General features: G+C 42.8%; 2 protein-coding genes across 9 annotated transcripts in view; one reads left to right on the top strand and one right to left on the bottom strand.

Annotated features, from left to right (window-relative positions):
- Positions 1-16,922, top strand: part of LOC147337013 (protein NLRC3-like) — a 504,309-nt gene that overhangs the window by 104,744 nt on the left and 382,643 nt on the right. For 6 of the 8 annotated variants that reach the window (XM_086287163.1, XM_086287164.1, XM_086287166.1 and 3 more), the window contains 2 exons: positions 4,630-4,676; positions 4,825-6,321. The exons of 1 other annotated variant lie outside the window; for it this stretch is intronic. In XM_086287163.1, the coding sequence (XP_086143289.1) occupies positions 4,630-4,676; positions 4,825-5,360 (583 nt within the window). In that variant the 3' untranslated portion in view covers positions 5,361-6,321. Of the gene's footprint in view, positions 1-4,629; positions 4,677-4,824; positions 6,322-16,922 lie in introns of those variants that run through there. One more of the 8 variants, XM_086287165.1, reaches the window with a different exon arrangement.
- LOC147337026 (uncharacterized) overlaps positions 1-16,922 on the bottom strand; it is a 76,409-nt gene that overhangs the window by 54,366 nt on the left and 5,121 nt on the right. The window lies entirely within an intron of this gene.

Here is a 16,922-nt window from a genome sequence, read left to right as displayed (position 1 = left end):
ATTAGCATTACCTAATAATGGCAGCCTTCTTAGCATTAGCTGCTCATATTGTTATAATGCAAGGGAAAAGAGTTGGCAAAAACAGTGTTAGCATTAGTGGATAATGCTAATTCACCTAAATTAGCATTAGCTAATAATGGCTACGTACTTAGCATTACCTACTAATATTGATATAAAGCAAGAAAATATGGTATTAGCATTAGCTTCTAATGCTTTCTCATCTAAAATTAGAATTAGCCACTAATGGCATCCTATTTAGCATTAACTCTTCACATCGCAAGGGAAAAATTAGAATTCAATAAAAAAAAAAAGTGTTCACATTAGCTACTTGTATTGTTAAAAAGTAAGAAAAAACATTGTTAGCATAAGGGGATAATGCTAATTCACCTCAAATTAGTATTAGCTAATAACGGCAACCTACATAGCATTAGCTGGTCACATTGTTATAAAGCAAGAAAATATGGTATTAGCATTATCTGCCAATTCCTATTCACCTAAAATTAGCATTACCTGCTAATGGCAGTCTACTTAGCATTAACTCCTCACTAATGTGATGCTAATTCACATTAAATTAGCTTTAGCATTAGCTGCTAGCATCAGCCTACCTAGCACTAGCTGCTCACATTGTTAAAAGGGAAGAGAATACGATATTAGCATTAGCTGGTAATATTTATTCACCCCTAATTAGAATTAGCCACTAATGGCAGCATACTTAGCGTTAACTCCTCACATCGTTGTAATGCAAATGAGGCTAACTTGCATTAAATTAGACTGCTGTTATTAGCTAATGCTATTTAGCAGTAGCTGCTCACATTGTTATAAAGCAAAGGAAAACGATATGAGCATTAGGTTCTAATGCGTATTTGCCTTAAATTAGACGTAGGTGCTAATGGCAGCCTACTTAGCATTAGCAGCTCAGATGTTATAATGCTAGGAAAAAGAGTGTTAGCATTAGCCGTTCACATTGTTATAAAGTTAAGGGAAATAGTGTTAGCATTAGCTACTCACATTTTTAAAAGTGTTAGCATTAGTGCATAATGCTAATTCATGTCAAATTAGCATTAGTTAATAACGGCAGCCTATTTAGCATTAGCAGATAATGTTGACCTTGGCCCACTGGAAAAGTTAAGAACTAAAGATTTAGGAGTGTTTCTCGATAGCTCTTTCTCGTTTGAGAAACAAATGAATTCTGTTATTAAAACCAGCTGTAAGGTTTATATTGTTGATTGTCATTTATGGTTAGAAATATTTACTCATATATGCTTAGAGTTGTATAATCGATTGCATAATGATAGAGGTTTGATCCTGAGTAGTCTGTAAAGACTCTGTGTGCCTTCCAGAGTGCTCTGGCATGCACACACCACTTGGGGCCATGAGAGAGGTCGTACCCTCTCTTACTGATTTATGGTGTAGGACAGGGGTCTCAAACTCAATTTAGCTGGGGGCCGCTGCAGGCAGAGTCTGGGTGAGGCTGGGCCGCATTAGGTTTTCTACAAGAAAGGCATGGTTAAAAAATTCCAATCTTCTCAAATCTCTTTATTTTTATTTTTTAACACAAAATATGAAAAATGAATAAACAAATTAAGAATTAATAAGAAAAAAAATCAATCTGTAATACATAAATAAAATAATAATAAGATGTTTTTAGTCAGTGAACTTGTGTGTTTTTTTCAGTCTTCTATATCTGCTGTGTTTAGATTGAAATGTCTGTATTAACAGTTCTATAACCTTCTTCTGAACATGAATGGAACACTGTAGAAAATGAACTGTTCTTCTGAACATGGCTTCTCTTGCCTACTCCTTGCTGCTAGAGACCTGGCAGCGTTTCCTCTCGCATAGCCGAGCCAGATTTGGCCGGAGGGAGGAAGCAGTTGCGACCCTCAGTATGTCTTGAAGATGATCATCCGTAAGTCTGAACCTGTACTTGGACTTATTGAAGTTCAAAGTGGAGAAGAGCTTTTGGCACAAGTATGTGCTACCAAAAAGGCACATGGTCCGCTTGAACATTCGGGAAAGCCGAGGGAAACTAGGGCTCAAGTCTCTCAAAAATTGTCCAAGCTTGTCTGCTTTTCCACTCACCTCCCTGAACTTTGCTTTGAGTTCAGAGTTGCACTGCAGCTCAATGAGCTCCATTTGAAGCACAGAAGGGGCATCTTGCACATCAAAGGAGAAGGGGTCCGCAAAAATGTGAAAGGTGGCTCTGTGTGTCTTGAAGTCAGCAAATCTGTGATCAAATTCCTCCTGTAGCCTCAAAATGACATCAACATACTCGTCAGCACTGAATGGTGTGCCTGCATCCACGAGTGCCTTGCATGCTGGGAAATGGCAAAGGTTTGTCTGAGAGAGCTGAGCTTTCCAGAGCGCCAGTTTTGTGGAGAATGCTCTCACGTTGTCATAGGCAGCACTGACAAGTTGCCCCTGGCCTTGTAACGTCTTGTTCAGTACATTAAGCTCATGTGTCATATCAACAAGAAAAGCTGAGTCCATGAGCCATTTGGGATCAGTTAGCACAGGAACACTAACTCCATCCTTCTCCATGAAGGCTTCACTTCTGCTCTCAACTCAAAAAGTCTCTTTAATACATTTCCCCTGCTGAGCCAACGTACCTCAGTGAAGTCGAGCACATCCCCATATTCTGACTCCATTTCCTCTAAAAAAGCACAGAACCTTCGGTGCTTTAAGCCCCTGGATCTGATTTGGTTGATGCATTTCACAACAATAGACATCACATTGTCAAACTTCAGGCATTTGCTGCAAAGGACCTGCTGATGGATGATGCAGTGCAGAGCAATGGCCTCCTCCACGCCTTCCTCTTCCAGTTTGTTTTGTGCCACCAGTCCATGTTTCCTCCCTGTCATTGATGGCGCTCCATCTGTTGTTATTCCAACAAACCTCTTCCATGGCAAACCAACATTCTCAATGGCATCACACAGCTTGTAAATATCTGCTGAGCGGTGGTCTGGCCATGCATTGGAATTACTGTGAGCAGCTCCTCCATCACTTCAAAACGGAGTGCAAACGGAGTGATGCAAATAAAAACATGGAGCCACAAATTACGGTGCGACCCTATAATTAGTCCGGGTTACCGGGGACTGTTGTTGCCGATGAACAGGTGTCGCTATGTGACTGCAGACTAAATTGGGCTGCATTGAGTTCATGACTTTTCTTTTATCCCGCCGCCTACGCATCACTGTGAGAGTTAATATGAGATCTCTCTCTGTGGAAAAATAACTTTAAATCCCACTGACGTGTGTATAAATCTATATACGTATAATGTCCCGCTGGGCAGCAACTTAAAAAAACAACTTTTTTTGAAGTGTTGTGAACGCAGCGCGCTGGGGCGAATGTCGGCGTTTGCCCAATAGAAAGGAGGAAGCCAGCCAGGCACAGGAAAGAAAGAAACACTCCAGGGCAACGCTGCTGGAACTTTGACTCATTGAGAAATGTTTCCCTGCTTGCATCAAGCCCGGCTGGTGTCCCCTGAGATCCATATCCCACCCTGATTGGTGGGTTAATTCAGCTCCGCCCACAACACTGTAAAGTGTCATACATTATCAAACTAACATTAAATTTTCATATTAAGGTGGGGCCAAAAACTATCGTCCTGCGGGCCGCAATTGGCCCGCGGGCCACGAGTTTGAGACCCCTGGTGTAGGAGGACACCTACTCTGTGTCTGGTTAAGTATAAGAGCCCTTTGTTAGGGGGACCGCTGGACTCTTAGCACCAGCTTTGGGGTCACAGGGTCACATCTGGAACACACACACACACACACACACACACACACACACACACACACACACACACACACACACAGACACAGACGCACACACACACACAGACACACACAGACACACACACACACACAGACACACACACACACACACACACACACACACTATGCACAGACTGGTACTCTTTGTTCATACCTGTGTAAGACGTCATAATGAACTTGTGCATATTCATGTAAGCTCAATAAAGAGCAGTGTTACGAGGGAGCAGACGAGAGCGACTGAGGTCAAGTGAAGGAACGGCGCTGTCACAGTTCTCTCCCTCATCAATTGTCTGGTTCCAGCGGTGGGTCTGTGCTAGACGACCCATCACCAGCTTTTTCCACTGGTTACCAGTACGTGGTAGAATCCACTTCCAGATCTGGTTGTCTTTAAATCTGTGAATGGATTGGCTCCATCTTATCTCTCTTTAACAAAAGAATCCAAGTGGAGCCCTCAGGTCTGCAGATAAGCAGCTTCTGACCAGAACTAGACGTAAAAACAGAGGTGAGCTTTATCGATGGCTGCAGCCAAACTCTGGAACAGTCGCCCTTCACATCAGGTCGTCACCAACACTGGACATTTTTAAAAGCCGGTTGGAAACACATTTGTACTCTGTAGCTTTCAATCCTGACCAGTCTTTATAGTCATTACTGTGTATGTTTCCTATTTTCTCTCTACTCTGTGCAGCACTTTGGCTCAAGCTGTTTTTAAATGTGCTGATAAATAAATGTAGATTTCTTTGAATAAAACAGTGGAGCCGAGCTTTGAGCTCAGTGTGTAACAGTGTGTGTGTGAGAGCCATGTAATGTCCATGTGTGCATGCTGACTGTGCTGCTCTGACCCCCCTCCTCCTTTCAGGGTGGAGCCTGCTGGAGTCCGATGGTTGAGACCAGGTCTGAGGAAGTGTAAGTGTGTTTTTAATGGGATTCATGAAAACAAAGCAGCACACATTCAACCATCTTCATCATGTCAGGAGTCATCATCAAAGTGTCAATCAATGAACAGATGATGGATCAATAACTGCAGCTGGATTGTGTTTGTTCTCTCCATCAGATTCCTGTCAACTCACAATCGACACAAACACAGTGAACACAAAGCTCCAACTGTCTGACAACAACAGGAAGGTGACACATGTGGAGGAGGTTCAGTCATATCCTGATCATCCAGACAGATTTGATGTTCGTCCTCAGCTGCTGTGTAGAAATGGTCTGACTGGTCGCTGTTACTGGGAGGTCGAGTGGAGAGGAAGCGTTTATATATCAGTGAGTTACAGAAGCATCAGAAGGAAAGGAGGCAGTTATGACTGTGTGTTTGGACGCAATGATCAGTCCTGGAGTCTGTTCTGCTCTGATCATGGTCCTCGTTCTGTAAGGCACAATAACAGACAAACATCCATCTCCTCCTCCTCCTCCTCCTCCTCTGTCTCTAACAGAGCAGCAGTGTATGTGGACTGTCCTGCTGGCACTCTGTCCTTCTACAGAGTCTCCTCTGACACTCTGATCCACCTCCACACCTTCAACACCACATTCACTCAAACTCTTTATCCTGGGTTTATGTTCTGGTCTGGTTCCTCAGTGTCCCTGTGCTGAGTGGAGTGTACAGAGTGTCTCCTGTTACAGAAACACTCTGACTGTTGAACAGATAGTTCAGTCTGTACATGTCTGTCTCTTTCACTCACAAACACGTTTTCAGATTCATGGATTCAATCAGTTGATGTTTGAAACTCTTCTAAATGATTCCTTGTAAACTTCTTCAGTCACAAACAAACAGGAAGTGATGTCACATGTGTTCCTGTCCACACAGCAGAATGAGTCTATTGCTGACAGTGATGTACAAACAGAGTGAGCATTTCTGAGGCCCAAAATAAACTGAGTAGTTCACTGAATGAACAATGGACTGTGAGCTCAGTTCCTTCATCATTAGTATGGATTATATATGTATATGTATTATATTAGTATCATATATATCAGGTGCTGCTGCTTTCAGTCATTGTGCAAATGTGCTGTTTGTAAGCTTGTAAAGCTGCAGTCAGCTGAGACTGAAGAAGTCACCTGATCAGTGAGCAAACGTTTCTGAAAACGTCCAGATGAACAGAATCAACCTTTTGGGATCAGCCAGCAATGCAGCATCATTGTTGTTCAGCTTCAGAGGTTTGCAGGAATGAACTGATGACCAGAAACAGCTGCAAAGTCCAAGAAAATACCAGCTGGAGTTCAGCTGCATTTGAAGAAGTCAAAGAAAAGTAAGGATGGCAAAGGGCGACGTTTTCTTCCAAAGAGCTGCAAACATGGTCGACGCCTCATTAGAAGAATCATCTGGACGTTTGTGAGGAACTCTAACCAAGAAAGCAACGTCACACAGATCCAACAGACAGTTTCCATGACTGCAAGTGTTGAGTGGAAAAATGCTACGTTGCATTATTGCATCCTCTCACCACAGGAGGCGCTGTTGGCACCACTGATTGCTGATCAGCTGTTCTCTGATGATCTGATTGATACTGTGAATAACGGGACTCACTGAACTCTGTGACACAGTGAAGATTACAGAGTTTAACTTCAACATCTGACTGACGTCACACAGACAGAAGGATGAACCAGTGAGGCACAGAACACAGTTACTGGAGATACTGGATCAGCTCCATGTGAACCTCTGATGGAGAAGCTGCTGAGCCAGAGAAACATCAGGACATGACAGCAGCTGCACTTATCTAACAACATGTAGCAGAGCTGATCTATGTTAGAGGATCTATCACAGCAGCTGAAGCCAAAGTCCAACACTGGATACCAGCTGAGCCTGTGCTGAGTGTAGTGTTACAGGAAAAGGGCAGAAACACTGGTAGCTCCCAGTGATGCTGACTGGGGCACAGAGCTGAATGATGCAGCATCAGGACACTGTTTCAGTCTGACTGACAGAGAAACCTGTAGCTGTATCTACATGTGAGGCAGAGGCCACACAAGCAGCTTTCTATGTTTCACAGTGACTGAGATCTTCAGTGGGGGTGGACATGCTCCTGTACAGACCTCTGAGGAGAACCAAGGTGCAGTCAAAGAGTCCAGTCTGTCCTCACAGATGTGGACATGTGCTTTCATCAGGTCTGCTGTCAGCTAGCAGGCTCACATCAGAATCACTGTTCCTGAAAAACACAGTCTGTGTGACATCATCAGTCAGCTGATGGTCCCAGATCTGAATGGTTTCTGTCTCTACTGAGGAAGTCAGAGAATATCACTGAGGTGTGGATCAGGTCTGAGTGAGCTGTGGAGGGACAGCTTTAAACAGTCCACAGGTCTCACGTCCTGCTCAGTCTGGTAGCAGATACCTCGTATTGTTCCAGATGTGCTGACATCAGCAGCAGCACAGCTGTGTGATACCATGAATCTCAGTTATTGATCCAACACACAGTAAATACAAAGATGAGGATTTCTGAGAGTAATCATTATGAGTCTGAACACATGATCACTGAATGTTAGTCTCCACAATAATAAGCTAACACAAGCAAACACAGCTTTCAGCTCTTATTTTGAAACTGGCTTATTTAGAGAGCTGTGATGTGAGCGTGCCTGGCTCTGAGGCACTTGGGTCAGCCTCTGTTGTTTAGAAGTGTTACAGACTGTGAATGACACAGACCTGTCAGTTTCCATGTTTGTCTGTAACACAGCTCAGGGCTCCATGCTGAACGCATCCATCCAGTGTTATTGATCCAGAACTGATACCAGCATTGGGATCAATACTACAACACACAATCACATGTGTCCACGTGATGCAGTTTGAAGAGCAATCAGATGTCTCTGTATGAGGAGGCGGGGTCACAGGAGGTTCACAGAAACTCTGCAGCAGCATCATCAGCTCACATGGAAACTTTGATGATTCACTTCTGTGGTGTTTTTACAGAAACACGTCACAAAATTAGCTCCACCTGTTTTGTGAGCTTTGAGTTTCTTGTCTTCATCCTGGATTCTTGTGTTGCTGTTTTTACACACAGCAGATATTTCCTGGTTGCTTCCTTGATGACCACATGAAGCTTTCTGAAGCTTGGATTGAAAACGCTTCATTACTCAAAGCTTTCCAACACAGGCCTCTGTGCTGCCATCTGGTGGACAAACATGTGAAGTGCAGCGTGAAGCTACAAATGAAACTGCTTCAGCTACGTTTATATATAACATACTATAACCTATATAATGTGGAGATCAGGGAAATTATTTTGTTGCTACTGTTAATAATCATCATCATTACCATTGCATTAATAATATAATCTACAGCATTGATATTGCATTCAGATGTTTAAACATTTTGGTACCCAGTTAGCCTTTACTACAGGTGCAGTTATAACCACTTTAAACTGTTGAGTTGAATCTATGATCTTAAATGCTTTTGAATGCTTGTTATAATCTTAAGTGTGTATGGGCTGATTCTGTTGATTCTGAGTCCACTCTGTGCAAAGTCTTGACAGGAAACTGCAGGTTTGCAGAGCGTGCTTTTGCAAAAGTGAAACTAAAAGCAGAGTGTAAGTGCAGCTTATTCTGAGGAGCTGTTTGGATGATGCTATTTGAATAACCAGGTTGTTCATTATTATCTTTTATACTTTTATATTCTTTTATTAAGCTTCTAGTAGAGGTTCTTGATTAAAACATTTATTCAATATACTACATATATAGTTTTAGTAAACTGCTAACACATGTGAGAGTGGCCTCTGTTTGACTGCGAGCGTTAGTAGGTGAGAGGTGACACAGAGTGCCAAGTGAGGTCGTGACACACACACACACACATAGTAGATACATTCAGTTATAGGTGAGAGGTTAATCATGTTTGCTTGCAACTGCGGGCGTGCAGAAGTGGTATCTTACTGCAGAGCATGGTCTGTGGTTTTGGAGAAGCGGCAGTCAAAAGGTTGACAGGAAACATCTGCCATGAAGATAGAGATAATGTTCTTTTCAAACTGTGTTAAAAGTCATTGTGGTTTTGATTTGACGTATGTATGTATGTATCTGTGTGACGTTGAAGGGGCGTCATTAAATTCAAACCCCGATGGTATAAAATATCTGTTTATGCTTTGATTAGTCGGAGATCAGCGCTGTCTGCGTACGGCGCTGGTCCCCCCACGCGTGTGTTCATTAAAATCAATTGTTTGACCAAGCTCTTCTGGACCTGGTTGTTTGTACTCTCCTTCCTCAATATTTGAACCTTAACAATAACTATATGTATAGTGTATTATGTAGGTTTTAGAGCTGGGGGTAGAACTGCTGATGGCCTGGTTGTTATTTATGTTCCCCATGGTTCACCAGCTCTCACACAACATCAGCACCAATGATCCACGTCCTCATAAACCTCTGAATCAGGTCCTGAAGCTGTGACGTCCTGAGTGAAGACCTCACTGATCACATGACTCTGGTCACCTGGACTCAGTGTTTCTGAAGCAGTGTGCTGGGTTTTTAAAAATACGTGGCTGCTGCCTGATGTTGGGCCCACAGAGGAAGACGACTCACTCGCTCTTCTTCACTTCCTCCTTAAACATGTGGAAGGAGAGCAACGTGCTGCCAGACTCTTATTTCTGACAGGAACAGAAGAAACCACAGCAAACTGGTCCAGTTCTTCATCTTCATCACAATCTGTTTATTTCTGATGGTGTCTTCAGTCTGAGGTTTGAAGTTTCCATGTCTGTGTGATGTGTGGTGTGAAGGCTGCTGGTTAAACTGGGTGCTCATAGAGAGATGCTCCATGAGTCCCAGTACAGACTACAAACATGGTGGAAACTTAGCTTTGATATCCACACACTCTGCACGTCTGTGAGTAACTGTGATGAAGATGTGCAGAGATCTGTGTCCAAACAGGAGAAAGACTGTAAAGACTCTGTGCTTCTAACAGCCTCTGTTAACATATGTGAGGCTGTTTGTTGTTGTTGCCATGGAGCTTTGCACTGTTTGGGTCAGCAGGTCATGTGATCAGGTTTGTTCTGCTGGACGATGGTTCAGTGTCAGGTTTGTTTGCATTCATCAATAAATATCTAAATAAATCAAAAACTCCATGTTTGTTCTTTCATCATGTGACCTCTGCTCATCCATCTCTGTGTGTATCAGGATACATTTGGTTCATAATACACAGAAAAATCAGAGTTATTACCTGTAATAAATGTGAAAGATTCCTGCAGTGATAACCAGGCAGGACTGAAACACATCCAAGCTGTCACCACGGTAACAGCACCGCCCATCCACAGGTGAGGGGAGGAGCAAAAAGAGGGACTTTGACCATTTTATACTAAAAACACTCAACTAATGTTTCTAATATGAAACAAATAAGCCCACATTAATGTGAGCGTTTATTAAATAATAATAATGATGATTTCCTCCTGATCTCATTTCCACAGCAGAGAAAACTGTGGTGTATATTGAGGTGGAGGGTGTGGTCTGTGGCTCAGGTGTAGAGTGAGGGTGGGGTGCACCACAGCAGCATGCTGGGACTGCTGAGGGTGGAGGAGGGAGTGATGATGACATCAGAGCTGCAGCACAGAGACCAGTGAACACACAGTCTGTTCATCTTTGCATAGATACAATATACAGCACAATATTGAATGACAGACACGCTGTGGGAGCTTCCACAGATACACTGACGTCAGCATCCAGAGTCCTCCTGCTGCTCCCCCCTCAGAGCCCCGTGATCAGCACCAACACATTCAGTTAGATGACAGAGTCCAGCTGCAGCTAGAATCAGCTCCCCTCTGTGAACAACAGCACAGCGTCAGTGTTTCACACTCAGTGAAAGGAGGAAACAGCAGAAGAACACCATGTGTGCTACGTTTCCCAGGACACACTACAAACTGCACAAATACAGAGCAGCACGTGGAAGGACCTGGAGCTGCATTTACAGAGCTGCAGACAGCGTGATGTCCTGTATGGACAGGTGGAAGGAAGCAAGTCCTCAGCTGGAACACTCGTGTTTGTCCACAGACAGGAAACACAGCAGGAAACTTCCTCACAGAAGTGCAGCTCATGGATAACACACTTCCTGTCAGTCAGAATGAGGCTGCAGCCAAACACAGAAAGGTGTTTTTGTCCAGATGAGCCCAGAGAAGAAACACGAGTGTTCACAGACATCAGAAGCTCAGAGAGGTGAAACATGAGGTTGGAGTCCTCGTCAGCATCCAGAAGAGCTGCTGTGAAACCCTGAGTACTCATGACAGACTCTGATGGCACAAACACATCATGATTCAAACAGAAAGACAAACATGGAGCTCCTGATCCTCCTGCATGAGAACAAGCTGACATGAGCGCTGTGTCTGAGAGTGTCTCCCTGTCACAGTGACAATAACACAGCTGCTGCTCACAGTCATTAAACTGACCTGAGGTCAGCTGTGCTCCTTACATATGAACCATGTGACCTCACATCAGTGCTGTGGATGACTGTAGTCATAGAAGAGTAGAGCTGTAGCAGGTGGTGTGAGGAGGAGGTGGTGTATTCTAGTTAACGCAGTACTGAAACACTCCAGCAGAGGGCGCTGTTAAGTCCTTATTGTAACACAGTTACTGTGTGCAGTTAGACTTCATACATAATCTGCACTTATTTCCATCAGACATGCTGTCAGTAAATGATTGGTTTCTATACATTTCTGTTGGATTATGTGTCCACAGGTGTTTGTACTTTGTGCCTTAATAAAATGACGGTAAAAGGCCCCGCCCATATCCTATCCATGTCTTATCATGCAATGACTCTGTGAATGGACTGGAGAGGGGTTGTGGTAGAGTCCTCCGTCAGGAATGAGATGTATGTGTCGACTTTTTATTCTCCCTTAAAAGTATTATGCCATAAATGCTGCACAGGGCAGCTCTGCTAACAGGTTATGGGCCCAGACAGCAGTAAAGAGGAGGTCCTGTAACTGCCAAAGGAAGGGCAGCGTTTCCTGAAACCGCAAGATACCGGCAGGTGTTAAAAGTTTGGCACGATTGAGTGAGTAAGCGATTTTGAGCATCATGAGCAGACGCACGGCAGAGTCGGGTAGTCGATATTCCTGTTTGCAGTTTGATGGAGATGAAAGGAAATATGAGATATGGGAAACAAAGTTCCTTGGTCATCTCAGACTACAAGGTTTGAAAGATGTCATCTTGAAGGCTGAGGGTGATGGAGAAGCCGAAGGTGAAGATGATGACAAAAATGCAGAAGCATATGCAGAGTTGATACACTTTCTAGATGACAAAAGTTTATCGTTAGTTATGAGAGATGCAGTTGATGACGGACGGAAAGCTCTAAGAATTTTGAGAGGTCATTATGCAGGAGTGGGCAAGCCACGGATTATAAGTCTGTACACCGAACTTACTTCTCTCACAAATGAAAGGAATGAAAGTGTGACGGACTATATTATCCGAGCAGAAGCAATTATCACAGCGTTGAAAAATGCGGGTGAGCAATTAACTGATGGACTTCTGATCGCAATGATAATGAAAGGACTACCAGAGACATTTAAACCCCTGATTGTGCACGTTACACAGAGCGAAGCAAAAATCACATTCTCAGAGTTTAAAGTAAAACTCAGAAGTTATGAAGAAACCGAGAGAATGCGTGCGGCTGTAACAGATGACAACGTAATGAGGACAAAAGTGCAATTAGACCAGGATTCTACTTTTTGGCGAGCAGACGACCGAAGATCAAAGAATAATGAGATTGTGTGTTTTAAATGTGGACTAAAGGGACACACTGCAAGAACGTGCCGATCTAGAGTATGGTGCAGTTTTTGCCGGAGTAGTACACACAAAGATGCGACCTGTAGAAGGAAGCTGAGACGGGATGAAGCGAGAGGGGTTATGGAGAAGGACTACGCGTTCAAGACGGGCTCCGAACCCCAGAGGGTCCCGGACGGCGGCCAAGAGATGCTGAACAATCAGCTACTGGTGGATACCGGAGCGACGTCACATATCTTTACGAAGATCGAGAGTTTTAAGACTTTTGATGACACATTTCGACCCGAGGCTCATTGTGTAGAGTTGGCTGACGGAAGGCGGAGCAGAGGAGCTGCAAAGCGGTGAGGAGATGCTGAGATAAGTATGATTGACAGTAAAGGACGAAGTCACAAGGTAACATTGAAACAAGCACTCTACATTCCATCGTTTCCACAGGACATTTTGTCAGTAAAAGCAGCTACTAGTAACGGAGCCACTGTGGTTTTCAAACACGGGGACAGTTTTCTTAAACATGTTGATGGAACAAAATTCCCTATATGTGAACATGAGAGACTGTTCTTTATAAACACTGTGCAAGAGTTTGAGGAGAAATGTAATGGATGTTTTGATATGCAACGTGGCATGAAATCCTAGGGCACTGTAATTATGAGGATGTTCAAAATTTGCAAAATGTCGTCGATGGAATGGACATTAAGGGTAAAATCAACAAAAATATGCAATGTGAAGCCTGTATACAAGGGAAGTTTACTCAAACTAGGAACCGAGAACCCGATGAAAAGGCCAGGACAGCATTAGAGTTGGTACATACGGATTTAGCTGGTCCGATTACGCCAAACTCTAAAGAAGGGTTTAAGTATGTTTTGTCGTTTGTTGATGATTATTCAGGTGCAACATTTGTATATAATCTGAAACACAAAAGTGATACAACTCAGGCAACTGAAAGATTTATTGCAGAGGTGGCATCGTATGGGAAAATCAAGTGCATTCGTTCTGATAATGGAACTGAATTTACAAGTAGACAGTTCAGAGATTTGTTAAGTAGACACGGCATTAGGCAGGAAACTTCGGCGCCATATTCGCCTCATCAAAATGGAACAGCAGAGAGGAACTGGCGTACACTTTTTGACATGGCGAGATGCATGTTAGTTGAGAGCGAATTGCCAAAGTCTTTATGGCCATATGCAGTACAAACCGCGGGAGTGATTCGGAACCGGTGTTTTAATAAACGCACAGGTCAGACAGCGTATAAGATGTTAACTGGAAAAAGACCTGATCTTTCTAGAATGAAAAAATTCGGATCATTGTGCTATGCTTATAAACAAAATAGGGGAAAACTGGATCCAAGATGCGACAAAGGTGTTTTCTTGGGATATGACAAAAACAGTCCAGCATATTTGATCTATTTCCCAAAAACCGGGAAAGTTGAAAAGCACAGATTGATAAAAATACTAAATCCCGCGACAATGGATCAACAAACACAGAATGATCAGATGTATGAAGATGAGGTTTATGAATCCAGAAAAGATGGTGAACCCAAACAGACGAAGGATGAGGATGTTCAGGATGGTAGTGAAAGCAGTCAAACTGAGTCCGAGGTTAAAACTGATGATAAAGTAGATGCTGGAGCTACACGTTATCCATCCAGAATTAGGCTGTAGCTCAGGTGGCAGAGCAGGTCAGCCACTAATCAGAAGGTCGGTGGTTCGATCCCAGGCTGCACCCTGGCTGCATGCCAAATATCCTTGGGCAAGATACTAACCCCGTGTTTGCCTACTGGTGGTGGTCAGAGGGCCCGGTGGCGCCTGTGTCCGGCAGCCTCGCCTCTGTCAGTGCGCCCCAGGGCAGCTGTGGCTACAATGTAGCTTGCTATCGCCAGTGTGTGAATGTGTGTGTGAATGGGTGAATGACTGAATGTAGTGTAAAGCGCTTTGGGGTCCTATGGACTAGAAAAGCGCTATACAAATGCAGGCCATTTACCATCATGGAAAACCAAAAAGCAGACAACTACAGCATTATCAACTTGTGAAGCCGAATACATGGCATTAGCAGCAACAATTCAGGAATGTATGTATTTGACTTATTTGATTCAAGATCTTGATGAGTTTGAGTATGAAATACCTATGATTTTGGAGGACAATCAGGGAACAATCGCTTTGTCAAAGAATCCAGTGAACAGACAAAGACGTAAACACATTGATGTGAAATATCATTTTATAAGGTCAGCTGTACATGAAAGAAAAGTGCTCATTGATTACTGTCCAACTGAGTCAATGGTAGCAGATATGATGACGAAACCAGTCTCAAAGTCTAAGTTAGACAAATTCTCTGGATTCGTGTTTGGAATATAAGATGTTTTTTTTGGAGGATTGTTTTTCCCCCCAACCTGTGTACAAGTGGGGGTGTTGGATTATGTGTCCACAGGTGTTTGTACTTTGTGCCTTAATAAAATGACGGTAAAAGGCCCCGCCCATATCCTATCCATGTCTTATCATGCAATGACTCTGTGAATGGACTGGAGAGGGGTTGTGGTAGAGTCCTCCGTCAGGAATGAGATGTATGTGTCGACTTTTTATTCTCCCTTAAAAGTATTATGCCATAAATGCTGCACAGGGCAGCTCTGCTAACAATTTCTAAACACAAAACCTCTTCACACTTCTAACATGCACATTTACACAACTAAATGGCAGTATTGATGAAAAGAAACACATTCAACAAATCCATTTAAACCTTAAAACAAACAAAAGGAAGCATCTCTATGGACAAACAAACCCCTCCACTTGGTTTGACCTGCTGATGTCATGTGTGACATCAGCAGGACTTTAAAATGAGGAAATGCCGGGCGGGCGTTTCCCCACACCTGACCCTCATGAAGACTGAAAAGACAAACAAAGTAAGAACAAATGACTTAATCTGTAACATAATAAAATGTAAAGAAACATGTAACTGAGTATTCAGCTTCATTTGCAGAATGTTTGATTTGCCAGCAACTGAATGCTTCCACACACAAACCCGGCATAGTGAGTGAAGCAATGTTACTTAACAAATAGCAAATCATAGCAAATACATAGAAACAGAATAATGTGTTTAATATGCAAAAGAAGAAGAAGAAGTAAACACATATGGGACAAATGGAGACCATTGCAGCTCATCCACCAGTGGGGTAAAAAGAGCAACCAAGAAAGTGGCAGCCTGCACGGCCACAGATGTGCTGCAGGAGCTAGAAGCTCTACCCATGGAGAAACTCCTGGAGAACCTTGCTAAGCCTAACAGGGGACAGGTACTTCTGCCCAACCTGGCAGCCACAAAGTGAACTCATTTAGGTAAAGATAACCACATGCACCTAACCAGCCTGCACCAGCCTGACATTTCTTCCTCCTAAGTAAAAACCAATGGATGGATTGAACTTAGAGTCTCAGCTCAGTTTTCTATTTTGACCACCTACACCCCAAGATACTCTTTTAAAAAGTGTTGTTTTCAGATCCCTTTGAAGTTCATAAAGGGCCTGTTCATTTTCATTCAGATGTTTTATTACATAAATGTTACTGTTTTCTTTTGATTTATGCTCCCACTACACTGCACCTCTACAAACAACAATGCCACGGACTGTCAGCTGCTTTTACATGCTGTGAACATGAGTAGGTTTGATCAGAGTTTCAATTATCAAAGAAAAGACAAACTGAGCAAAAAGAAGGAAAAAAAGACCAACTTCTTCCCAACTGACAAGAAAAATACTCGTCATGTTTTCATAATAAAGGATCAGGCTCCCCATTTATGACAGCTTGGACCAATAATGTATGTTACACTGATGCTACTGTAGAGACAGGGTCAACATCTCTATTTAAATATAATTAATATACAAAACACAATAAAAGTTATACATGAATTATTCATTATTTTTACTATTGATAAAATTCATGTATACTAATCAAAGTTATACATGAGTAACGACATTATTAATAATGATTAATAATAATAATTCTAATGCCAACATGATGACTGTTCATAGCTCCTGCTTTGAAATACTGAACTTAAACATTGACCTGATGAAAGATCACAATTCACAGTGGCCCACTGTCAGAATCATTCTGAATATAAACTCATCAAGTTAATCTGAACCTTTCTCAAATGTGCTGTGAATAAATGCTGCTGCAAGCCACTGTGGGAAAGCTGTGTTATTATCATGGAAACATCTGTGACACATTCACAGAGGACGAGGACACAAAGGGACGACACGCAGAGGCTGTGTTAAAGTCAAAAATCCAAATCTTTAGTCCTAAACAGGCAGTGGTTACAAACAGGAAGACGAGCAGTCCATTAAACAGTCTACAGGGTCAAACATACAGAGAATTCAAACAGCTATTAAAAACAAATAACTGGACACTGAAAAACTTCAGTGATGTGTGAGGCACCAAAGGGAAGCAGCTGAGTATATTCAATGAATTCTCTTCAAATACAAAGACAGAAACTCCTACAGGCAGCATGCAAACT

Source organism: Aulonocara sp. 'chitande type north' Nkhata Bay, linkage group LG3, assembly GCF_057382095.1.
Source record: "Aulonocara sp. 'chitande type north' Nkhata Bay isolate Kocher_YH1m ecotype deep benthic linkage group LG3, A_spYH_male_GT1.1, whole genome shotgun sequence".
Classification (NCBI taxonomy): Eukaryota; Metazoa; Chordata; class Actinopteri; order Cichliformes; family Cichlidae; genus Aulonocara; species Aulonocara sp. 'chitande type north' Nkhata Bay.
The sequence above is the reverse complement of the archived record's forward strand: the minus strand, read 5'-3'. Positions and strand labels throughout refer to the sequence as shown.